This window comes from Ranitomeya imitator, chromosome 5, assembly GCF_032444005.1.
Source record: "Ranitomeya imitator isolate aRanImi1 chromosome 5, aRanImi1.pri, whole genome shotgun sequence".
Taxonomy (NCBI): domain Eukaryota; kingdom Metazoa; phylum Chordata; class Amphibia; order Anura; family Dendrobatidae; genus Ranitomeya; species Ranitomeya imitator.
The window spans coordinates 538857283-538884361 of NC_091286.1; the positions used below are offsets into that span (position 1 = coordinate 538857283).

At 40.6% G+C, this 27079-nt stretch overlaps 2 protein-coding genes and 1 long non-coding RNA gene across 3 annotated transcripts in view; 1 reads left to right on the forward strand and 2 right to left on the reverse strand.

Moving 5' to 3' along the window:
• LOC138638363 (uncharacterized) overlaps positions 1-19526 on the reverse strand; it is a 39142-nt gene extending 19616 nt beyond the window's left edge. Inside the window, exons 1-4 of the long non-coding RNA XR_011312491.1 lie at positions 18236-19526; positions 15076-15184; positions 10867-10971; positions 1011-1132 (exon numbers count right to left, since the gene is read on the reverse strand). This is a non-coding gene — a long non-coding RNA (uncharacterized lncRNA). The remainder of the gene's footprint in view (positions 1-1010; positions 1133-10866; positions 10972-15075; positions 15185-18235) is intronic.
• Positions 1672-7150, reverse strand: LOC138638362 (zinc finger protein ZIC 4-like). The gene is made up of 2 exons (XM_069727595.1): positions 5890-7150; positions 1672-3052 (listed from the first exon to the last, which is right to left on the reverse strand). Exons 1-2 carry the CDS (start codon positions 7025-7027, stop codon positions 2619-2621), a joined length of 1572 nt encoding a protein of 523 aa, XP_069583696.1. The 5' UTR covers positions 7028-7150; the 3' UTR covers positions 1672-2618.
• Positions 19527-19982: 456 nt separating the features above from the next.
• ZIC1 (Zic family member 1) lies at positions 19983-24594 on the forward strand. Its single transcript, XM_069727597.1, has 3 exons — positions 19983-21242; positions 21865-22028; positions 23386-24594. The coding sequence occupies exons 1-3, from the start codon at positions 20270-20272 to the stop codon at positions 23581-23583; spliced, it is 1335 nt and encodes a 444-aa protein (XP_069583698.1). The 5' UTR covers positions 19983-20269; the 3' UTR covers positions 23584-24594.
• Positions 24595-27079: the final 2485 nt, after the last annotated feature.

The following is a 27079-nucleotide window of genomic DNA, read 5'->3' on the forward strand; positions in this document are numbered from 1 at the left end:
TGTATATATATGTTTATATATATATTCATATATATAGAAAGATGTATATATATATATATATATATATATATATATATATATATATATATATATATATATATATATACAGCCAAAAAAGGAGATAGCACATTCTAAATAATAAAGTAGAAATCCTTAGTTCCTCCTATTTGGGATGTGGTGCCTCCTTTTTTATATTTTTGTATATTTGATAGGAAGCTTTCACAATCTCCTTGAGGGAGATTTGCACCCATTTAGGGAGTGCTGCTGTATTTATGTGTATGTATATACATTTAAAGTATATATATATATATATATATATATATATATATATATATATATATATACAAAAAATCACATATATCACAAATGGCTGATAATTACATTATATATTAAAAATAAAATCTGCTGTATTAAGCATAAAGAAGGAGAAACCAAAGGTCAGTCCAAATGTATCTTAATAGAGTGTGTCTCCAATGGAGTGTGCCTCCTTTGAAGGCAGCCTGCTATTGCTGGGCTCATTACCATAGAGACCCTAACGTGGCATGCTGATGCACCATAAAACTCACACTTTCAACCCCAAAACCAGACTCTTTGAACAACCCGAACTTGATTAGTCCTTTCTTCCATTCTTCTCCTTAAAAACCATTTCCTTGCCTTTTGAAACTTGGCCATCAAATCAAAATGAATTCTCTGATCACTGAAGAAAAGCAGAAACAAAAGTTTCCTGACGCCTCAATTCAGGAGGCCCCTTTTCTTCTCCGGCATTATTATCCATTTTTATTATGATCTGGAACAAGTGCCCCCTTTCGCGTGTTTTTTTGTTTACTGGAAATTAAATGATTTAGTCGGAGTCAAACAAAAAAAAAAAAAATATCTACGTGTTACACACAAGAGAAAGACTTCTTTAGACGTAAATATTATGTCCTCCCTGAAAAGGGAGCACAGGCTCCAGACTTAGCCTTTCAAGAATTAAGTATGACTTGCCTATTGCCATAGAAATCCTAACTTACCATGAAGATTCACCGTTGAGAAGAAGACTTCTTTGTGGAGGGAGGCTTTGATGTCTAAAGCATAATATTCAAGCTTTCAGCTGTGACTGTCTAGATTACCTTGAGAGCAACAGGGCAGACATCTGTAACAAGGAAATGAAAAATTAAAGGTGATTAGTCTATAGAAGCCAACAGTTTGAGAAATTCACACCCAAAGACAAGAATGGGAAGCAGATCTTATCTCTCATATGCAAAGTGTTCTGCAGATGCTCTGCATACATTTTCTAGCCATGGAGAACTCACAGTCACCATCTTGAGAAGAGGAATGGTCAAGTCAGGATGACCTGAGAGAGCTAAATCCTGAGATTCCATTTCTCCTAATAGCACTTACTGATCAATGACTCATTATAATACTGCTTTATAACAATCCAACACTTCTGGTGATAAAGTGGACCCCAGCTACATTGTATCCCAAACCTCATGAAGAACAGTGGACATTCCCAGAAGAAAGTCAAAGTGCAATCCCAGGTTGTAGTTATTCCTCATTCATATATATATATATATATATATATATATATATATATATATATATATATATATATATATATATATATATATATATATATATATATACTTCAACTATGAACAATGAAGCCCCAGAAATCAGATACATGCTCCAGTCCATGGTACAAAAACAGTTTATTAAACAGAACATGATATAAGCTCCTGTAAGTCAGGATCAAAAGACACTTCACAAACATGTTTCATTGTCCTGTCTGTACAATAACATTATTTTAAGAACACTGAGAAACACCTCATGGCTCTTCAAAAACAGAATGGCAAATTTAATAAAAAATAATTACACATTCCCAAAGTGTGACCATTCTTGGCCCCTTTACATAAAAGAAAATATATACATACCAGCATACTCTGTAGAATCCTTTTATACATATATGTACACCCGGCTGAACATGACACCTATTAAAATATTTTATTGGAATTTTATACAAACCAGTAGAAAAAAAATAAAATAAAATAACTTAAAATAACAAACACTTTATAAAAAAAAAGCACTAGCACTGCAGTTGACAAAGAGTTAAGCATCACATTTTGAGGGCACATTTTGGAAATACTTCTAGAATTCGGTTGTGTACAAATCCTTGACAAAACACTTTGGTTCCTTGGTGATGGGCTTTCCTGAAAGGTGAATAGAAGATTGGACAAGGTGAAGCTTGTAGGTCTACAGCAGTGTTCCCCAAGTCCGGTCCTCAAGAGCCACCAACAGGTCATGTTTTTAGTATTTCCTTGGTATTGCACAGGTGATAATTGCATCACCTGCACAGGCAATAATTCCATCACTAAGGAAGTCCTGAAAACATGACCTGTTGGTGGCTCTTGAGGACCGGACTTGGGGAACACTGGTCTACAGCATAGACAGATGGAGGGATTCAATGGTGTTGGTCCAATGTTGACCTCATACTCAATCACACACTATACACAATGGTTTTAATTGTGATCATATCAAATAAGCTTTCTCTTTCATTGGTTCTGGGTTGCCCTTGGCAGGCCAGCTCTTTCTCTTTAGCAGTCTCTCTCTAAAATAAGAGAGTTGCTCTGGGTCGGGAGCAGTCAGTAGTTGGGCCTAGCTTCACAGTTGTTGTAGGAGGCCTTCCTGTGCTCAGGTGAAGGAGTGTGGCTGGGTGGGGTGGGGATGCCACTTGCTCCTGAGCTCTGGCACACATACCATTCGCTCAGGTTGGCTTGTGAAGATGATATTGGCTCAGAATGAGAGGAGGCAGCTGCAGGGTCCTGTCCAGAATCCGAGGATGGGGACACCAGAGAAGGTATGGAGGACTCATAGCCTGAGCTTGGAGGTGGAGATTTGCAGTGCACTTTCATGTGTTTTCTCAGGGAGCTGGGATGGGTGTAGGACTTGTCACAGCCCCTCACTTTGCAGTTATAGGGTTTGTCGCTGGTGTGGACATGCGAATGCTTCTTTCTGTCACTACTATTGGCAAATCGTCTGTCACAGCCTTCAAACTCACACTTAAAGGGTTTTTCTCCTGGAAGAAAAACGCAGAGCAAGAAAAAAAATAATTAAACAAAAGCCTTGAAGGAAATAATACAAGTCATTATATTGTCTAAAGATATAATGTATGTATATATGAATCATATTTATGTATAACATACTATCCTACTGTTTATATGTAATAAATAACATCATTGTAATCCTAAATGATAATAATGTAGCAGTAACTATTACCAACAACCCTCGCAATTAACAAGTGCACGCTTACTAGTTAATAGGAATATATATATATATATATATATATATATATATATATATATATATATATAATAAAGGTATATGCATATACTTTTCTTAAAATATCCCTCTAGTGCTCATTTGTGCCTATCTAGAATTGTACATTAAATATTGAAACATAATAGCGAAAAATACAATAATAATATCTATCCCAAAAAGTTGCATGAAAGCAGGAGAAAGAAAAATCCTAACTGCACATGATTCAACATGTCTCCCCATTTTTTTCATGAAATATGATATATATTAAACACAATAATAACTCATCAAACCACATGCATATGAAACTTTACATAAACTACATATATTACTATATTTTGCAGAATACTCTATAAACAAGCAGGGATTGTGACTGTGACTTCCCATTTCTAATATATATATATATATATATATATATATATATATATATATATATATATATATATATATATATATATATATATATATATACTCTCAGTCAGCGCTATTGTTTGCAATTTTCCTTTGGAACCTGCACAATTTCTGAAACTACTTTTTTGTTGACTTCTTCCCATAACTTACCACAAGGTTTAAACCCACTGTATGAACTGCTAAGAACTAAACTGCTTTCCATCTGTTGTCCTTAAATACCTTAAATACCAGTCAAGCACATTATATTATTATATCCGAGCCCTAGCTTGGGAATCTCATGGGAAATCGTCCATATTAAGTGTGGGATTGTGCAGTGTGTATTAATATCTCTCGGTAACAGTAAATGTAGCCATTCATTAATGTCTGTGCTGCAGGGCTTCAACTGTACAATAGGAGAAATATGAATCTTCATATATATTCTTAATTCCTATGTATCTTTTATTGCAGCACTGGAAAATACACTGTGCTTATATGCATAGGGAATGTGTATGAATGTGTGAGAGACATATATTAGACAAATAGATAGGTGATAGATAGATAGATAGATAGATAGATAGATAATAGATAGATAATATATAGATAGATAGATAGATAGATTGATAGATAGATAATAGATAGGTAGATAGATAGATAATAGATATATAGATAATATATAGATAGGTAGGTAGATAGATAGATAGATAGATAGATAGATAGATAGATAGATAGATAGATAATAGATATATGGATAATATATAGATAGGTAGGTAGATAGATAGATAGATAGAAAGATAGATAGATAGATAATAGATAGACAGATAATAGATAGACAGATAATAGATAGATAGATAAATAATAGATAGATAATTGATTAAATGTACATTTAGGTATTATACTGATAACATTTTCTCTAGTCTCCACACATGGTTATGAATACAGGGGACATTGTCTCTTATTATAAAGCCCATTCCAAAATTTAATATTAAAGTTCCCAATTATTCTAAATGGAGCCTTACCTTTCTATCTATTACAACCTCCAGATATATAAAATAAGTTTTATTTGTCCTCTATGCTTTTCGACTTTAATGTCGATTTTGGAATCTGAGGATTGTTTTCCACTACAAGCTTGTAGAATAGGAGATTCCAAATAAAAAGGGAAAGTTTGTTTACTTGAAAGACAGTCTATCATCAAAGGCAACATGTTCTTCGAGATGCATGGTAGGGTAGCACCTGTTCACAACTACCAGTAAGACTGATAATTTGAGAATTTGTCTTTTTTTAATGAATGGAATAGAAGGCAAAGCAACCAGACACTGCTAGAAAGCAAAGGAATGAGACATGCTGGAGGCAGAGAGGCTGTGTATTTGTTATAATAGTGTTGGTGAAATGCATAAAATCAAGATAGAATCAGTAAAATACATCAGTCTATATGCATCATTGTCTCATCATATGTAATGCTGTACATGATTATTTAATACAAATAATATATAAAGAACACATAATGCTATATATCAGCTTGAGCATTACAATTAATTTCTATTCGACATAGAAAATAGATATGTGAATGAATATATATGTCTACAAAGAGGAAAAAAATATATCTATTCTTTTATCCAATACGGAAAAAATTGGAACAGCATCCAATACCAACTCCCATAACCCAACCAGTAATCCAATGGGCTTTTGACTCTATTCTTTTATCTATCTATTTTTCTATCTAGCATCATGTGTTATTTAAAAGTGCAAAAACAGATTTTTTTTTCTCCTTACAGACTGATAAATAAAATAAGATGTCAGATAACTTGACAAATGAATATATTTAGCACACGGTAATCCACACTTAACTAGTTTTCCTTTCCTGACCATAAAATCCCATTTGTGGAGCCTGTATGAATTGTTTGGTGTTTTTCATAAATATTAATTAGGTAGAATGAAAGTTTACAACCACGTGCAGAAATCTATTTACCTCCTTTATTTTAGTAGCTTGATTCATTTCTAATCCCCAGAGCTTTAAATCAATCAGATCACAAGATGGAAGTGGCCATAAAATATCTCTGGGGATTGTAATCAATTTCTTTCAATGCTGTCTAATGGTCAAAGGCAATATGTACTAAGTATATATACAACACGTGACTTCTCTATATGATAATAATAATTATAATAATAATACAATTATAAAGAGCTGCTAATAACAAATTGTGCACTGACCTGTGTGAGTTCTCTTGTGGATCTTCAGGTTCTCGGATCTGGCGAAGACTTTCCCACAGCCTGGGAAGGGGCAGGGGAAGGGTTTCTCGCCCGTGTGGACCCTGATGTGGTTGACCAGCTTGTACTTGGCTTTGAAGGGCTTGCCTTCTCGGGCGCATTCTTCCCAGAAGCAGATGTGGTGGGACTGCTCGGGACCCCCGACGTGCTCCACGGTGACATGTGTGACCAGCTCGTGCATGGTGCTGTAAGTTTTGGAGCAAAGTTTTTTGGGCAGCTGGTCCTCCTCTATCCACTTGCAGATGAGCTCCTGCTTGATGGCTTGCCTCATGTAGCGGAAGAAGGCTCCAGGACCGTGGTGAGGAGCTAAGTTCATGTTCAGGTTCATGCCACTGCTGTAGCCACTGTGTAGAGCTGGAGAGGAGAAAAGATCCGTCCTAGACACTGGTTGGGTGAAATGATCAGACCTGGCATACATGTCTCCAGGTAGCCCCAATCTTAGCTGTCCGTTTAGAGGCTGGTGGCCACCTGGGGTTGCATGGGAATGCTGCTCATGATGGGGTCCAGAAAAGTAGGGATGGCTTCCAGGATCCGTGTGGTGGCCATGCTGCCCAGGGTAGCTACCTGTTGTTGAGACAAACATTCCATGGTGAGAAGATGCTGTGGAGTGCTGATCGCTCAGACCTGGCATCACTTGGACTGTCAGATCTCTCCCTAGTAAGAAGTCCCTACCTGCGGGGATAGCCTGAGCTGGGAGGGCTGAGAAGGACAGTGCTCCTGTGTGACTGGGGGCAGCCTCAGCAGGGCCTGCTGCCATGTGATGGTGCTGGTGATGGTGGTGAGGGCTATGGGCAGGGCTGAGCTTCAGGGCCGCTGGATGGTGCCCCATGTGTTCCGGCCGGAATGCAGGACTTGGCCCCAGGCGAGAATCAGTCGCAGCAGCAAACTCCCCAGGGTGCACGTGAGCCATGGAGTGGGGGTGACCCATGTACCCGGGGAAGCCTGGCATGGTCTGAGGGGGGTGGTGGTGGTGATGATGATGATGGTGGTGGGCTCCTGCCAAGTCTACTATTCTCAGCGTCGGATTCCGTTTGGAAAAAGCAGGGTCCATCACTGTGTTCCCTAATGCAGCCACACTCATTGCAGCTATAGCCGCAATCACCTGGCAGTGGGGGGACAGGATTACAACAACAAAAAAAATACTTTTTTTGTCTCAAAAGTTTTTCCAAGTTTTTTTTTTCTTTTATGTCTAAAGTGGAATCCCCAGTGCTTGAGAAGCAGCAGCAGGAAGCATGGAGGCGCTGAATAGAGATTCATAGACACTGCCCAGAGAGCCGAACAATCACCGCCGCGCTCTGATTGGCTGTCCGGGGATGATTGACGTCACCGCTGACAGCTCGCGCTGAAAGGCTTGTAGGAGAGCGCGCAGTGCGCCTGCGCACACGCCAGGTTGCAGTCTGCTCCCCCTTCAGACTCAACACTGTGCTGCCTGGTGCTTTCTGGCACTGCTGGCTTTTCTTTTTGTGTTTTTTTGTTTTTTTTGCGTTTCTCTCTTTTAGCATTATTTCAGCTTAAAAGTAAAAAGGTGCAAGGAAATATCATGTTATAAAATTTTTTATTATGCCTTTATGCACGTAATCTGTTGAGTACGAAAATAGTCTTACAATTTATTGCATTATATATATATATATATGTATACATATCACCATTGCATAAAGGGCACTTTAAGTATTTGGCTAGAGGTGGAAGCAGGACTCAGTATGTTTTTTGAAATTTGCAGATCTTTGTCTGAACTACAATAACCAGGCTGCAAACTTACGTGACTTTACATGTGACATGTGCACAGTCACACACACATGTATATAAGCATGCATGCACACAGCACACATATTCACATATATGCACACTTATCATATATACCCATGCATGCACACAGCACACATATATAACATGCATGCACACAGCACACATATCATATATAACATGCATGCACACAGCGCACATATCATATATAACATGCATGCACACAGCACACATATCATATATACCCATGCATGCACACAGCACACATACCATATATACCCATGCATGCACACAGCACACATATCATATATACCCATGCATGCACACAGCACACATATCATATATACCCATGCATGCACACAGCACACATATCATATATACCCATGCATGCACACAGCACACATACCATATATACTCATGCATGCACACAGCACACATATCATATATACCCATGCATGCACACAGCACACATATCATATATACCCATGCATGCACACAGCACACATACCATATATACCCATGCATGCACACAGCACACATATCATATATACCCATGCATGCACACAGCACACATATCATATATACCCATGCATGCACACAGCACACATACCATATATACCCATGCATGCACACAGCACACATACCATATATACCCATGCATGCACACAGCACACATATTTACCCATGCATGCACACAGCACACATATCATATATACCCATGCATGCACACAGCACACATATTTACCCATGCATGCACACAGCACACATACCATATATACCCATGCATGCACACAGCACACATATCATATATACCCATGCATGCACACAGCACACATACCATATATACCCATGCATGCACACAGCACACATATTTACCCATGCATGCACACAGCACACATATCATATATACCCATGCATGCACACAGCACACATATTTACCCATGCATGCACACAGCACACATATCATATATACCCATGCATGCACACAGCACACATACCATATATACCCATGCATGCACACAGCACACATATCATATATACCCATGCATGCACACAGCACACATACCATATATACCCATGCATGCACACAGCACACATATCATATATACCCATGCATGCACACATACCATATATACCCATGCATGCACACAGCACACATATTTACCCATGCATGCACACAGCACACATATCATATATACCCATGCATGCACACAGCACACATATTTACCCATGCATGCACACAGCACACATACCATATATACCCATGCATGCACACAGCACACATATCATATATACCCATGCATGCACACAGCAGACATATATACCCATGCATGCACACAGCACACATACCATATATACCCATGCATGCACACAGCACACATATCATATATACCCATGCATGCACACAGCACACATACCATATATACCCATACATGCACACAGCAGACATATATACCCATGCATGCACCATATGTAGAGCGAGAAGCAAGAGAAGATGCAGCAGAAGTGAGTTTGTTGCAGGTTGTTATTCCTATGCAGGATCTGGCTGGAGAGCTGACTCTTATTTTCTCTTAATGCAAATAGATCTGCAATGTTTACAGATTAAATTTTTTGCATTTCCCACTCCTCACATTCTTCAGATCTCCTCATAATTTATTAGTAAACTAATAAGCGTTACAGTTTTTTTTTCTAGTGAGTCGAGATGTTGTGTGCAAGATGTTGTGTGCAAAGTTCAGTGCTGTGGAAAGATTTCTCACTGTCTGAAAAACACTTTTCACATTCTGACTGTGTACTTACCTGAAACTCAGAAATGTATTACTGCGAATACAAATATGTGTATCTCAATTAGAAAAAAATAAATAAATAAATAAATAAAATATGTGTGTGTGTGTGTGTGTGTGTGTGTGTGTGTGTGTGTGTGTGTGTGTGTGTGTATGTGTGTGTGTGTGTGTGTGTGTGTGTGTGTACATATATACATATGTGATTGTAATATATGTGTCACATACATATATTAATGTACATGTATAGGTGGACATGTCTACACATGTAGGCACACAAATGCTGTGGAGCGGGTAAGGAAATCTGCAGTGATCATATTAATAACACAATTAGAATACAGTTCATATACACACACGCACACACACAATTTTTTGCACATGTATGAGAATGTTGGAGAGATTATTTGTAGTTGTCTACGATCCAGCCGATGGATTGACTTTGAGAGTACTAATTGAGAAATAATTCAAATAGTGTTCAAATTCTGCAAAATACAGATAGATAGATAGATTATAGATAGATAGATAGATAGATAGATAGATTATAGATAGATAGATAGATGATAGATAGATAGATAGATAGATAGATAGATAGATAGATAGATAGATAGATAGATAGATCGATCAGATCTTATTGTAGAGTAAAACTAGTTTGTGTCCTTCACACATTTTTGGGGAGGACTCTGACTATATAAACATTTGGTAATAAGACTCTAGTTTCTTGTAACTTGACCTGGGTGAAAGTCTGATAGCTGCAGCCAATTGGCCAATTCTAAGTGGTCCTTTTTTGGTAGAAGTCAGTCTCTATGTCCCCACACCGGTGATATGTATGGGCTGACACCTCCACGCCTATTGTCTCCTGTTTCCAGTTACTTCTCTTACAGGACTGATGACTGCAGTCGGCAGCTCCAGCTTCCTATCTCATATATAGGGTCCGCACGGTGTATACCTCTAGGCATCATTCGTGCTATATACAGGTAGACTCGCTGTCTAGAGATTGCATTAAAGAGCGATATGAACATACAGATGCATCTATAACCACAAAGGCCACGACTTCCAGAATAACACTTACATGTGGAATGTACTAAATAACACACTTTCCCATTATATTTGATACAAATAAATAATTTTTATTGCAAAAGTCCATGTGTCGCATAGTCAGTGGCCTGGATTGCTGCCATGAAAGATCCAGAGATCACTGATTTTACAGCATGGTAAATCCTCCTTATTGCTGTGCACTCTTTGAAATGACAATAGATAGATCCATGGAGAAATAGCATTATATCTTTATTGGTGGCATTTTGATTTCATTTTATAGCAATTAGTAACTTTGAAATAAGGTAATAAAATGTTTCGCAAACTTTGGGAAGCCAGTTGTAGGCTGATCAGACAGAACCCTTACCTCATTAAAGTGCGGCCTCCTGACTTCATGTGTCGCTCCCCGCAGGCTTCTGCCCCCACTGGTGTCCTCATCTGGGGGGTCTGTCTATTCATTTATCGAACGCATCTGATTTACACCAACACCAAAAACAAATGTAAACACAATCGTCATTTATACCATGCAACTACACGGGGCATATGATCCAGCATCAACATACACAAAAGCGATTGGCTCTGATGCTCTAAGCATGTGAGTCTGTCTAAACAATTCACACAGTACAACCATACACGCACCAACACACACAAATACACCTACACACACCACCACACAGCAACACACACACTGCAACATGCACAAATACAAGCACACACAGAGCAACACACAGCAAAACACACAACACACACAAATACAACCATACACACACAAACACACACAAATACACCTACACACACCACCACACAGCAACACACACACACTGCAACATGCACAAATACAAGCAAACCACAGAGCAACACACAGCAAAACACACAACACACACAAATACAACCATATACACACCAACACACACAAATACACCTACACACACCACCACACAGCAACAAACACACTGCAACATGCACAAATACAAGCAAACACAGAGCAACACACAGCAAAACACACAACACACACAAATACAACCATACACACACCACCACACAGCAACAAACACAATGCAACACGCACAAATACAAGCAAACACAGAGCAACACACAGCAAAACACACAACACACACAAATACAACCATACACACACCAACACACACAATGCAACATGCACAATTACAAGCAAACACAGAGCAACACACAGCAAAACACACAACACACACAAATACAACCATATACACACCAACACACAGCAAAACACACAACACACACAAATACAGCCATACACACACCACCACACAGCAACACACACAATGCAACATGCACAAATACAAGCAAACACAGAGCAACACACAGCAAAACACACAACACACACAAATACAACCATACACACACCAACACACAGCAAAACACATAAATACAAGCAAACACAGAGCAACAACCACACAAATACACCATACACACACCAACACATAGCAACACACATAAATACAAGCAAATACAGAGCAACCACAACACAAATATAACCATATACACACAATCACACAGCAAAACACACTGCAACACGCACAAATACAAGCAAACACAGAGCAACACACAGCAAAACACACAAAACACACAAATACAACCATACACACAACACACACAAATACAACCATACATACACAAATATACAGCAACACAAATACAAGCATTCACACCAACAGACACAATACACATAAATACAAGCATGCACACAGCAACATTCACATAAATACAAGCAAACACAGATCAACACCCACACAAATACAAGCATGCACACACCAACTCACATTGCAACAAACACAACTACAAGCACACACATACCAATTCACAACAAGAGACATACACAAATACAAGTATACACACAATACATTACAAAAATACATACACCCACACACAAATGCAAGCATACACATACCATGACACAGCAACACACATACATAAAATCAGCTATGCAAACTCACATACATACATACAAATCTACACAACATCTCTTACAAAGTGGTGTATGGTAAAGCCATAAGATATAATATTTGTAGTTTACGGATACAATAATCCACTGGTTGTAACATGTCCTGTGCTCTGTAATGTATTGAAGCCTAAAATTCTAAATTCTTCTTTACATCTATTATTATACTAATCTAATCTAAAATATGATCAATTTACGATGGCTAATTCTGCGCTATAGTCACCAGTAGCTGCTAATCCAGGAATCCTCCTCCGTCCTAAGTAGTAAAATGATTGTACAGGGAGTAAGTGGGCGATATGTGACAGCCCAGATCCCAGATTAAAGTATCTCTGTCAGAGAAGGCGTCAGTCCGCGCTCAGCACTCGGCCCTCCTTGTGTGGACGTGGTGGCCACCACATTGTCAGAGCCTGGTCGCCACCACATTGTCAGAGCCTGGTCCTCACCACATTGTCAAAGCCTGGTCGCCACCACATTGTCAGAGCCTGGCGGCCACCACATTGTCAGAGCATGGTCGCCACCACATTGTCAGAGCCTGGTGATTGTCAGAGCCTGGTGGCCACCACATTGTCAGAGCCTGGTCCTCACCACATTGTCAAAGCCTGGTCGCCACCACATTGTCAGAGCCTGGTGGCCACCATTGTCAGAGCCTGGTCCTCACCACATTGTCAAAGCCTGGTCGCCACCACATTGTCAGAGCCTGGCGGCCACCACATTGTCAGAGCCTGGTCGCCACCACATTGTGAGAGCATGGTCGCCACCACATTGTCAGAGCCTGGTGATTGTCAGAGCCTGGTGACCACCACATTGTCAGAGCCTGGTCGCCACCACATTGTCAGAGCCTGGTCGCCACCACATTGTCAGAGCCTGGTGATTGTCAGAGCCTGGTGGCCACCACATTGTCAGAGCCTGGTGGCCACCACATTGTCAGAGCCTGGTGGCCACCACATTGTCAGAGCCTGGTCGCCACCACATTGTCAGAGCCTGGTCGCCACCACATTGTCAGAGCCTGGTCGCCACCACATTGTCAGAGGCCACCACATTGTCAGAGCCTGGTGGCCACCACATTGTCAGAGCCTGGTGGCCACCACATTGTCAGAGCCTGGTCGCCACCACATTGTCAGAGCCTGGTCGCCACCACATTGTCAGAGCCTGGTGATTGTCAGAGCCTGGTCGCCACCACATTGTCAGAGCCTGGTCGCTCCAACATTGTCAGAGCCTGGTCGCCACCACATTGTCAGAGCCTGGTGATTGTCAGAGCCTGGTCGCCACCACAGAGCTTGGTGGCCACCACATTGTCAGAGCCTGGTGGCCACCACATTGTCAGAGCCTGGTGATTGTCAGAGCCTGGTCGCCACCACATTGTCAGAGCCTGGTCGCCACCACATTGTCAGAGGCCACCACATTGTCAGAGCCTGGTCGCTCCAACATTGTCAGAGCCTGGTCGCCACCACATTGTCAGAGCATGGTCGCCACCACATTGTCAGAGCCTGGTCGCCACCACATTGTCAGAGCCTGGTCGCCACCACATTGTCAGAGGCCACCACATTGTCAGAGCCTGGTGGCCACCACATTGTCAGAGCCTGGTGGCCACCACATTGTCAGAGCCTGGTCGCCACCACATTGTCAGAGCCTGGTCGCCACCACATTGTCAGAGCCTGGTGATTGTCAGAGCCTGGTCGCCACCACATTGTCAGAGCCTGGTCGCTCTAACATTGTCAGAGCCTGGTCGCCACCACATTGTCAGAGCCTGGTGATTGTCAGAGCCTGGTCGCCACCACAGAGCCTGGTGGCCACCACATTGTCAGAGCCTGGTGGCCACCACATTGTCAGAGCCTGGTGATTGTCAGAGCCTGGTCGCCACCACATTGTCAGAGCCTGGTCGCCACCACATTGTCAGAGCCTGGTCGCCACCACATTGTCAGAGCATGGTCGCCACCACATTGTCAGAGGCCACCACATTGTCAGAGCCTGGTCGCTCCAACATTGTCAGAGCCTGGTCGCCACCACATTGTCAGAGCATGGTCGCCACCACATTGTCAGAGCCTGGTGATTGTCAGAGCCTGGTGATTGTCAGAGCATGGTCGCCACCACATTGTCAGAGCCTGGTGATTGTCAGAGCCTGGTCGCCACCACATTGTCAGAGCCTGGTGATTGTCAGAGCCTGGTCGCCACCACATTGTCAGAGCCTGGTCGCCACCACATTGTCAGAGCCTGGTGGCCACCACATTGTCAGAGCCTGGTGGCCACCACATTGTCAGAGCCTGGTCGCCCTGGTCAGGATGGGACACATCACGGAAACCCGATCAGCGAGATGAAAGGACGCTAATTTAATAAGATCCAATCCATGTCAGAGCTCTTTCCAATCCCATCGGCCGTAAATGGCTTCCAGATGAATGTGTCCCGGAGTAATGTGACAGAGCCGTCAGCCGGGTCAATGAGGGCCGTCAGATATGGATTCTGGCCCCTCCAGATGAATGGCCGGTGTGCGGATTAGGCAGATGCTCTGTCACTGACTGCTGTTCAGCCTATGGACGTGGAGACAAAGCCTAAACTATATGACTCCCCCGGAGCCTTAACAAGGAGATATGTTATACTTACTGGGATCCTTCATGATGGAACAGATCTCCCTTCATCGTGGTCTGCTGGACCCCATCTTAGGGCATGGCGTGACCTTAGGGTCAGGGGTGCAGTCCTGCCTGGAATGGAACTGTGCACATATTTACATGGGGGAGAACAAGTCAGACACATTCCCACTGCTGGATGTTCATGGATTGTGCCAAGTGTAGCTGGTAGGACCCCCATGTGAAGCATGACCGGCTCCCCCAAGGATTGCTGAGCATGATGGTGAATGCACCGGTCATGTTTCCACTTATTGAAGGCATACAGCTAGGGATTCCTGCTGCATTCCTTTGGATTTTGTGCTGATCTAGTAAAAAAAAAGTCAGCTGTAATGCTAGCAGTATGCTTCATGGGTAAATATAGGGAAAATGTGCTCTGGACATTAACATTTACAGCATATGAATCAATAAGAAATGACTGGTGAACCTTTAGTTCTGATGTTCTACATTTATCCTGCACGTTCCTATGTTATAGAAGTGGGAATAGACGGAGAAGGATGTGGTATTTACATCAGACTATTAATAAATAGTAGTAAATATACTGCAGACATATTACTGCCCTAATGTACAGCATTGTGCACTGAGATCAGCCTGGGTATGTGCTGGATGCTGTGTATGCTCCTGTCAGTAAATGTAGAGGAAAATCAGTATACATATAAATGTACAGTATATATATATATAATGATATTTATGTATCTTCATCACAGAACTGCAGGAACATTAAACACCTCAGGGGGGCATGAACAGAGGACAGTGCCCCCTTCACAGCCACCACTTTCTGGACTTGTCTCATATAACAGCACCTGGATAAACTTGCTGCAATGTTTGGAGAAACAATACCGGTCCATATGTAAATGTGCAGCTTTAGGATCCAGCCTTGTGCCCTGCAGCTCTATGCACTCATGTAGGAGGACGGTGTGATTAACCATGTCATGACGGAAATACACCGAGTTATTGTCAGACATGTATCAGCCTAATATTATGTGTCGGTCTTAGGTCAGAGGTCAAGCTCCCTGATATTTCTGAAGTTGGCGGCTTCAGTGGATAAATCCTTCCACAAGCATCTAACTACATTTCCAAAAGTAATAATAATTTATATAAAAAAAACATAAAAAAATATTTCTCTTCCCATTCGCATTTAACAAGGAACAGTTTTTAAAAAAAGTAGCTGCATGTAAAATATTTACTTCCATGTTTTGTCATTATTTATTCTATTTTCATTGTAAAGCAAATGCCTCCTGCATTAGCATTAATTCATATTAGAGCAGAGTCATGCTTATTTGGTCTATTTGGTCCTGACAGTAAAGCTTCTTCGAATTTGAACATTCTGACGCCACCAATATCGGAAATAAAATAATCGTGGACTAAATCTGACAAACACATCAATTATCTGTCTATCAATCTATCTATCTCATATCTATCTATATATCTATTAATTATCTAGAAATCAATCAATCTGTCTATCTGTCTAGAAAAAATGACAACAGCGGCTCCATGGAATATTGGGATCTGAGGTCCAATATACAGAGTATAAAAAGGCAAGCAGCACTCCTAATGAAGGGTAGACAAGTGGGGTAGGGGTATTGACCCATCTCAAATACATGTGTCTATAGCGTCTGCCTAATTACCATGTAAACCTCTCTACTATGATAGCATATCCCATACATACGCATCTATCTATCTATCTATCTATCTATTAGCCATCTATCTATCATCTGTCTATCTATCATCTGTCTATCTATATCTATCTATCTATTATCTATCTATCATCTGTCTATCTATGTCTATCTATATCTATCTATCATCTGTCTATCTATGTCTATCTATATCTATCATCTGTCTATCTATGTCTATCTATATCTATCTATCATCTGTCTATCTATATCTATCTATATCTATCTATCTATCTTTTTATCTATATGTATAATATATCTTTATCTATCTATCTATCTATCTATTATCTATCTATCATCTGTCTATCTATAGCTATCATCTATCTATCTATCTATCTTTTTATCTATATCTATCGATATATAATCTATCTATCTTTTTATCTATCTATCTATCTATCATCTATATATCTATCTATAATCTATCTATCTTTTTATCTATATCTATCTATCTATAATCTATCTATCTTTTTATCTATATCTATCTATCTATCTATAATCTATCTATCTTTTTTCTTTCTTCCTTTCTTTCTTTTTTTCTTTCTTCATTTCTTCTTTCCTTCCTTTCTTTTTTTCTTTCTTCCTCCCTATCTATCTATCTATCTATCTATCTATCTATCTATCTATCTATCTATCTATCTATCATCTATATATCTATCTATATCTATTATCTATCTTTTTATCTATATCTATCTATAATCTATCTATCTTTTTTCTTTCTTCCTTTCTTTCTTTTTTTCTTTCTTCATTTCTTCTTTCCTTCCTTTCTTTTTTTTCTTTCTTCCTCCCTTTCTATCTATCTATCTATCTATCTATTTATCTATCTATCTATCTATCTATCTATCATCTATATATCTATCTATATCTATTATCTATCTTTTTATCTATATCTATCTATAATCTATCTATCTTTTTTCTTTCTTCCTTTCTTTTTTCTTTCTTCATTTCTTCTTTCCTTCCTTTCTTTTTTTTCTTTCTTCCTCCCTTTCTTTCTATCTATCTATCATCTTCCACAACCAACAAGGCAGGCATACCTAGGTGTGCCCATATAAATGCACATACATAGATTGTATAATCCCTGCTAGCACATGCCAGGCTGTGGGCACCGAGTGAGCATGCCTGACATATATTAATGGGAGCGGACTCTGGCCATGGTAATTAGATATAAAATTCCTCATTTTCTCTCTCCTAACTTTCCATCCCGGGGCAATACTAAAGCCCAGAATGAAGGGCTCTTTAGAAAGCAGCGGAAGCCTGTCTCTCCCCATTACCACGGCCTATTGGCATGGTAATCTCCTCACCAACCTATTCTCACCTAAGATATCCTTTCTGATTGCTATTTAGGGGTCAGCACAATAGATTTTCTGAACAAACAATCCGTGTGAAAGATGTGCCCCATGTGCAGCAGAGAGGATGGGAGTGGGCTGCTGGCTGGGAGTAGTAGTTCGGCAGTCCAGTCCCCTGGCTTACCTCCACCTGTTGCAGGAATGGCTCCTTGTGATCTTGGAGAGTCTGTTCCTTCCTGCCTTTATTTCTGGCTTCCCTGGGCTTCTAGGTTAGGGAAGTGTAATGATGATATGTAATAATGGCTGATATTGTCACGTTGGGGCATGTGGCTGAGGCTCCTTCCCTGCAGAGAGCCTAGCAAATCCCACCTGACAACTTCCACAACTACAACTTCTTTTTTTGGGGGGTGGAAGTTTTCACGTTTCTATCTATCTGGATCCGACACTGTAATAACCCAATAATGCGAGGTTGTAGCACCTATTATATGCCTGTAATAGTTATTAATATAATTAGAGCCTCTGATGATGGCTTTTCATACAAACCTTATGATCCCCCTTGATCTCCCCTATCATGTGTATGGGGAGCTCACCAGCTCTAGATTGATGGTTTGCAGTTTAGTTTTCTCCCTTTAAATAAATAAGATGGCTATAATGTGATTTGGAATATTCACATGGTCAGAAATTGGGTTTCTGTAGCTGGAAATGTGAGTTCTAGCCCATTGTTATGATAAGGACATGTAAAGGGACCCCATTACAATGTCAATAGCTTTGCTACCTGGTTTGGGCAGTTTACTCAGCTCCCCCATATTGAAAAGATGCGCTAAAGTTTTCTTTGTCAAGGAGTGAGAGTCATTGAGGCGGATAACAAAGGGTAAATGGCTCAACTTCCATCACTAGAAAATAATTCTAGCTAATGACTGTGCACCAGAGACAATGATGGCAGGGTAAATAAAGGGGCAAATGATGGTGTACAATCATAGCACATGTATGCCTGCATGACAGGCAGCAGCCCATAGGCTCATAGGGCACAAGCCCCCCCAGACCCCAGTGTAATGTATGGAGGGGGCACAATCAGAATATATGCTCGTTATATGAGGGGACATATCATAAAACAAGTGTTCTATGTTTGCACTTTCCTGAGCAAACCAAAGGCTGAGCACTGGTATTCCTCTCCTGCCCACTCATCTGAAGGTAAGTCCAATGGCTGCCTGCTTTTCCTACAGTCCTTGGCTGGCTATAGGGGGATTTCAATAACTGTGCCCAGGGTCACCGATTTGTGAACTATATAAAGAAGGGAGATTTTCAATGTCACCAAATATATACTGCGCTATTAGAAACAGGAGGAAAAAAAAAATATAGAGATAAAAAAATATATCCTGGAATGGAGAAAGTAAAACACAGCATCCCACAAAGAGTTAATAAACATTTAGAATAACAGATTAGAACAAAAATAATAATTACATAAAATAATTTAAAAAAAATGTCACCCACCTGCGTTGTGATGGGTACAGAAATAATAAAACAAGGGCAGACACTTCACCTCCCTGTAATGTTGTGTTAGTGGAGATGTGTATTGAGGAAATAAAGAAGGCTTGGTGTTCTAGGAATAAGATGTGGAGAAATGAAGAAGTAACGGGGATTTTGCAAGATTTTTTTTTTCCCTCCTGTAGAATTTGGGCTGGAAAAAAAAAAAGTTGCTACTCCTAAAAACATTGTTTGTCCTGAGCGGTGTCAGCCTCCTGCCACAATCCCTGGGATGGATGGTGCAGGCAGCCAATGGCGGAGAGGCCGGGCCTCGGGGAGGCCGTGGTAGGAGAGGTAGGGGTGCAGGGGGAGAGGGCGACCACCAATGGGCTCTGACGTCCGTCCAGACGTTCCTCCGCCCCCTCCACCCATTCATCAAGGGGGGACTGAGTCGTCCTTTCAATTCATTTATCTGCAGGAATGATTGCCGCTATCAGTCTCCAGCTCAACGCCCGACTGAGGAGGTGAAAGTTTCTCCCCAGGAAGATAAACCGCAAAAGACAATATTGTGCGTGATTTGATCGCAGAAAAAAAAAAAAAATAAAACAAGAGAAGGCAGCCTTATCTTCCCGAATAATAAGAGCAGTCCCATGCCCAGCCTGTGCTGCGGTCCCGGGGCACACACGGCCGAGATCTCATCGATGTGAAGCAGCGCGATCGCAGAGATCCCTTGTCTTGTCTTTGAGGAGCCGCGATGCTGCTGGACGCGGGGCCCCAGTACCCGGCCATTGGAGTCACCACCTTCGGCTCCTCCAGGCACCACCACTCCGCGGGCGACGTGACGGACCGAGAAGTGGCACTGGGCATCAACCCGTTCGCGGATGGCATGGGCGCCTTCAAGATCAACCCCAGCAGCCACGAGCTCGCCTCCGGCCAGACCGCCTTCACGTCCCAGGCTCCGGGCTACGCTGCGGCCGCCGCGCTGGGCCATCACCACCACCCGGGACACGTCGGCTCCTACTCCAGCGCAGCCTTCAACTCCACCCGGGACTTTCTCTTCCGCAACCGGGGCTTCGGGGAAGCGGCCAGCGCCCAGCACAGCCTGTTCGCCTCCGCGGCGGGGGGCTTCGGCGGACCCCACGGCCACAGCGAGGCTGCAGGACACTTGATTTTCCCGGGACTGCACGAGCAGGCGGCCGGCCATGGCTCCCCCAACGTGGTGAACGGACAGATGAGGCTGGGCTTCTCCGGAGACATGTATGGGCGAGCGGAGCAGTACGGCCAGGTGACCAGCCCCCGCTCCGAGCACTACGCGTCCCCCCAGCTCCACGGCTACGGCCCTATGAACATGAACATGGCTGCCCACCACGGAGCGGGGGCCTTCTTCCGCTACATGCGGCAGCCCATCAAGCAAGAACTCATTTGCAAATGGATTGAACCCGAACAGTTGTCAAACCCCAAAAAGTCGTGCAACAAAACTTTCAGCACCATGCACGAGCTGGTCACACATGTCACCGTGGAGCACGTCGGGGGTCCCGAGCAGTCCAACCACATCTGCTTCTGGGAAGAATGCGCCCGAGAAGGCAAGCCCTTCAAAGCCAAGTACAAGCTGGTCAACCACATCAGGGTCCACACGGGCGAGAAACCCTTCCCCTGCCCCTTCCCAGGCTGTGGGAAAGTCTTCGCCAGATCCGAGAACCTGAAGATCCACAAGAGAACCCACACAGGTATTTATTTCCTGGCTTCTGATATCAAATCCTGCCATCGTTTTATGACACATTTTACGCGTTATTTATAACGACCGATGAATATTCGCCGCGCCATTATTTCCGTCCGTTATTGGCGCCGGATCCGTCCGCAGCCGATGTTTATTTATTGACGTCTTCCAGCAGATCGGAAATAAACTTGTCGAGCTGTCAGATCTGTCCGGGGCCGGTAATTGTGTTACCGCCGAGATCCGCGCTAAATATTCAATTAGCCCATTTTCATTTGGAATTGACAAATATTTGTTAAAAAATCGAGTTATGTAGTCATTGCCATCAATCAAAGCCATGGCAGCGACCGGGAGACGGATGTGGGGGTCTCACAGCACCGGCTTTTTAATAGTTCATCTTAAAACATACAGTATGTCATAAAATAAAGAGACAGAACGGATAAAGTCAGACAGATATTGATTTTTATTATTATCTGGTTTTATTTGGATAAATTAAATGGCAAAATTAAATTGTGTAAAATATGGGATGTTCGTTCTAAATTCATTCTAAATTCATTTCATGCATATTTCGCTGGGATAATGGATTGAATTACATTTGCGATTGTATTTTTTTTTTCTTGTGCATTTTATAATAGGAGAGAAACCTTTTAAGTGTGAGTTTGAAGGCTGTGACAGACGATTTGCAAATAGCAGCGACCGTAAAAAACACATGCACGTCCATACTTCAGACAAGCCCTATCTGTGTAAGATGTGCGACAAGTCCTACACCCACCCGAGCTCCCTCAGAAAACACATGAAGGTAAACAAGCTGCTCTGTGTGCTGTGCCCACGCCGGGGGTTTCTAGGTGCGAGTGGGGCAAGTTTCTGTGTGAGATCAATAGCAGTGAAGTAGCCATTATAGATTGTGTCTGCTGCTGCCTGGCCATGTTTTATTGGTACCATCCATATCCTGCTATACACTAGGTGTACATTATGGTTCATGTTCCTATGTATATTCGCTCAAATTATAGTTTTAGTTTAGATAATACTGATTGATCACTATATATATATATATATATATATATATATATATATACATATATATATTTGCCCTGGAAGAATATGTATAAAAACTGTGTACGCAGTATGCATGTATAAATAAATATATATAAATGTGTGTATATATATATATCTATATCTATCTGATAGATCTTTCTCTGTATATGTATATATATATATATAATTTGATAGATCTACGTCTTTCTCTATATGATATATATATATATATATATATATATATATATATATATATTCTTCACTCTCGGTATATATATATGTATACATATCTAGATAGATTTCTCTATCTCTCTGTATATATGTAGATGGATAGATATATCTTCTCGCATATATATATATATATATATATATATATATATATATATATATATATATCTTTCTATCTATGAATAGTTTTATGCTACAGGAAAGATGTATATCTTGGTACCGTGTTAGCCAGTGGATAGAAAAATATTTAGAATTGAGAGTCCTCAGTGGTTGATACGTTTTAATGGCTATTAAATGGCTATTAAAAGGCCACTAAAAGGTATCAACCACTGAGGACTCTCAATTCTAGTTTTATGCTAAAATTCTGCATTATTAAAATGTTTATGATCCTATGTGATATTCTTACTACATATATCATTCTGGAATAGGATATTGCCACAATGTAGTTATTTTCACTTCTATGTTATTTGTCCAGAGAATTAAGTCCCCATGTACAATCCTATTGCTGCAGGACCTTCATCACTCTAGTCCTACACTGCCCAATGTTGTATTTATTAGATACAGGCCATCCCACAGACATAACATGCAGCCCTGGCCGCCGGTCATGTATTTATCCCTCCCTACAGTATATACAGTATATACAGTCAGAGTGTATATTTTCCAACAAATGCTGCCCACTTTGCTGTTAAACCCCCCCCCCCCCCCCGCAACCAACAAAAAAGCTTCGTGCAAGTGTCCACCCCGCGTCCAATCTCTTGTGTTGTGCCAGGAATGAGTGAGGATTGTGGTGGATACTAAGGAGTCTGTGCCACTGGCATCTATCATGGATCTATAGGGCTCAGCACTGTGAATGGCTTTTATAGATCTACGTTTTCTCTCCCTCTCTTGTCTAGGTCCACGAATCTTCCTCCCAGGGGTCCCAGCCTTCCCCAGCAGCCAGCTCAGGCTATGAATCTTCAACGCCCCCAACAATTGTGTCTCCCACCTCCGAGAACCAGAGCAGCAGCTCCTTATCCCCGTCCTCCTCCGCAGCCCACCACACGTCCAGCCACAGCACGCTCTCGTCAAACTTTAACGAATGGTACGTGTAAAGAAACCCATATTTCACAAACAACCAACAAAAAGACTTCCAGATTAGTGACGAACACTTCCATAAGTGCTGCCTAGAGCCAGGCTGGAGGAACGTGGAGACCTCGTAGATGATTGTAGGGTGCATGAGAAGAGTTCCCAGGCCAGAAGCCAATGTGTAGGGTTAATGAACCACTAATTAGCGCTCTGTCTGCATGTCTCTTCTGGCGGCCCCTTCTTCTTTTTTGTTGTAAATACAGAATTATTAGATGAAGAAATGTCCTGTTGATTTTGTAAATAGCTGTATAACGAGGGGTCTTGTGCTCACTGCATCCATGTGTGTCGGGTGGGGAAGGACCGGCGTCCTGTACATGTGTGTGACCCCCATTGTGTCCCGATGACAGCGTCCATCACAGCCCCCCTGGCCCGCAGCTCCTCGTCCAGTCCGGTTGATTTAGTGCAGTGCTATGTTGTTTCTTATTACACGTCATGTCAATGAATTCGTTCAGTGCAAGCCTGGAACTTTTTCTCGTGTTACAATCTGTTACTTTTTTTTTTTTTTTTGTTTATGTAAAGTGATATTAAAATATACAAAAAAAATGATATATCTGTCCGTTGCTTTTGCACCATTAATGTATATAGAGGTCATCCTCCCCCCCCCTATTTATCCGCATGTAAAAGGGCCGATTTATACATGTAATTAACAGAATATTCAATATTTATGGATAGATAAGAAAAAAAAAACAACAATTCGTATGTAAAATTTTAGTCCTCGAAGGTGTTTGGTAATATTTCGTACACGATTAAAGACTATGATAATATCAGTGCTTTGTGGGAGGCATCCTTATTTAATAAATGACCCCCAACCCCCACCCAGAGTACTATCGCGATATATGGAGGAACCCTTACCCCTTAGCACATGGGAATTCTATTTATTAACTGCGATGACAGCAGGGGCACTTTAGTAAATTCAGTTTGTATATTTCTGTAGAATCCTGAATAAAGGCCATTCACCACACTCGTGTTTCCACTAATAGTGCATTGTGTCTCATTGATGTCTATGGCAGCAGAGCTCCTGCTTATATTATGGCTGCTGGTGATAGATGAGATACAGCACATTGCAGCCGCCTCAAGTCTCCACTTTTATCTTCATCAATTTAGGTGGCAAGTTTTTTTTTTCTTGCTTATTAACAGACTCCTCCAAAAATAAATCACGGCGCACTAATTATATGTAAGTTGGTTATCGATGTCTTTTATTTATTTCTAATTTACTTAAGAAATTCGTTCCATTGACTGGCGCTGATACAGTACATGTGTAAATGAGCAGGGATGGAAGATGGAAATGACTTGTGCTTAATGAGTGTTGCAGGACGTCTCCTCGGGAAATCACATTGTCTTTGTTGCAGATTAGTTTGATAGATTTGGGGGCTATGGAGTGGTGGGATCTATTGTGCTGATGTACCCAGAGCCATGGATAGGGCAGGACAGCCATGGTCAGCCATGATGGCTCCCCACAAACACAGGATGGGATCACTTCATTCTGATTTATTCCACATTTTCACAGAAGAGTCATTGACATTCCAGCATGTTGTGTCCTGAGCAGGCAGATGGGAGAGCAGGGATAATGGAGCAGAGGAGAAGAGGGCCAGCCTGCACCTACCAGCAAAGCCAACCCTGAGGGGCTGCTGCCCACTGGGACCTCACTATATGTGCCCCACACCTGTCTGGAGGAATTGTGTGATCAGGAGGCACACACTGTTTAATGCCTACTAGTATTATTATCACTATATAGACATAACATGCAATACTGTACGTTCAATATTTTCTACGTTATATATGTATTGTGTTTACATTTTAATAAATAATAATAATAATAATTTACAACTTCTTATTTTACATTTCTGAAGTAATATGCATTGTTGGGTGCATGTGTTTATATATATATATATATATATATATATATATATATATATATATATATATATATATATATATATATATATATATAATTCATTTCATATTATTATGTAATTCATTTTTATAGCGCCAGTTATTCCGTGGCGCTTTACACGTGTAACGGGCAAATATAGACAAGTACAATAAACATAATCATATATCAATAAACATAATCATATATATAACAAGAAGGATTTTACACTCACAGAGACACACATACACGTATATACATATAGAATGAGGATTAGATAGAAAGATATATAAGTAGATAACTGAGGGATATAGGAAGATAGATGATAGATAGATAATGGATGGATAGATAGATAATGGATAAATAGATAGATAAATCATGGATAGATAGGTAGATATATAGATAGATCATGGATAGATATATATATAATAGATAGATATAGATAGAGATATATAGATAATAGATAATAATGATAGATATAGATAGATAGAGCTGTTTTGGTGGTAATGTGGCTGGTTCCTTGTTGCAGACATGAATTATCAGTCACCCTGTGATCTAATTAACTAGATACATGACCGTTTTGTGTTGTCTGCACACTACTGTATCCCTCAGACCAATATTAATGATGGGGGTGAGATGAAATGGCCTTTTTAACTTAAATGTAGTCTATTACTTTGTCCCTACCTTTAATGTCTGCTTCTTGGGATGTATATTTCATACTTTACTTCACGGGCTATTAGCTTTTGAAATACATGAATGTTATCAGTGAAATATGTTGTTCAACTCTATTTAGCAGGAATTCAAGATTGTGTTACAAATGGCCTGATGGGAAGCAGTGAGCTCCTTGTGCTTATTGTGGGTGTTCTTCCTTGCAGACCAATATACCAATTACAAATAGATTCATTTCCTTTCGTAACCATTTAATATTTTCAGAAAGCGGCATATCTAGTTATGTACGTTTTATTTATATTTTTTTAATTAATCTATAATACCTGTCTATCGATTTATCTATCTCTAACAATTATCTATCAGTCAATTTATCTATCTATTCTATCTATCTATCTATCTATCTATCTATCTATCTATCTATCTATCTATCTATCTATCTATTATTTGTCTATTATCTATCGGTCTGTCTATAATTCTATTATCTATCTATTATGTATCTATCTATCCACTATCTACCTATCTATCTATCTATTTATCTATTATGTATCTATCTATCTACCTATCTATCTATCTATTTATCTATTATGTATGTATCTATCTATCTATCTATCTATCTATCTATCTATCTATCTATCTATCGCTATATCTATCTCTATATCTATCTATCTATTATCTATCTATCTATCTATCTATCTATCTATCTATCTATCTATCTATCTATTATCTATCTATCTATTATCTATCTATCTATTATCTATCTATCTATCTATCTATCTATCTATCTATCTATCTATCTATCTATCTATTATGTATCTATCTATCTACTTATCTATCTATGACAGCACAATTCATTTTCATAGACAATAGGAGTGCAACAGCAAGGAATAATGTTCAGCAAAACATGGAGATACATTTTCCTGGGT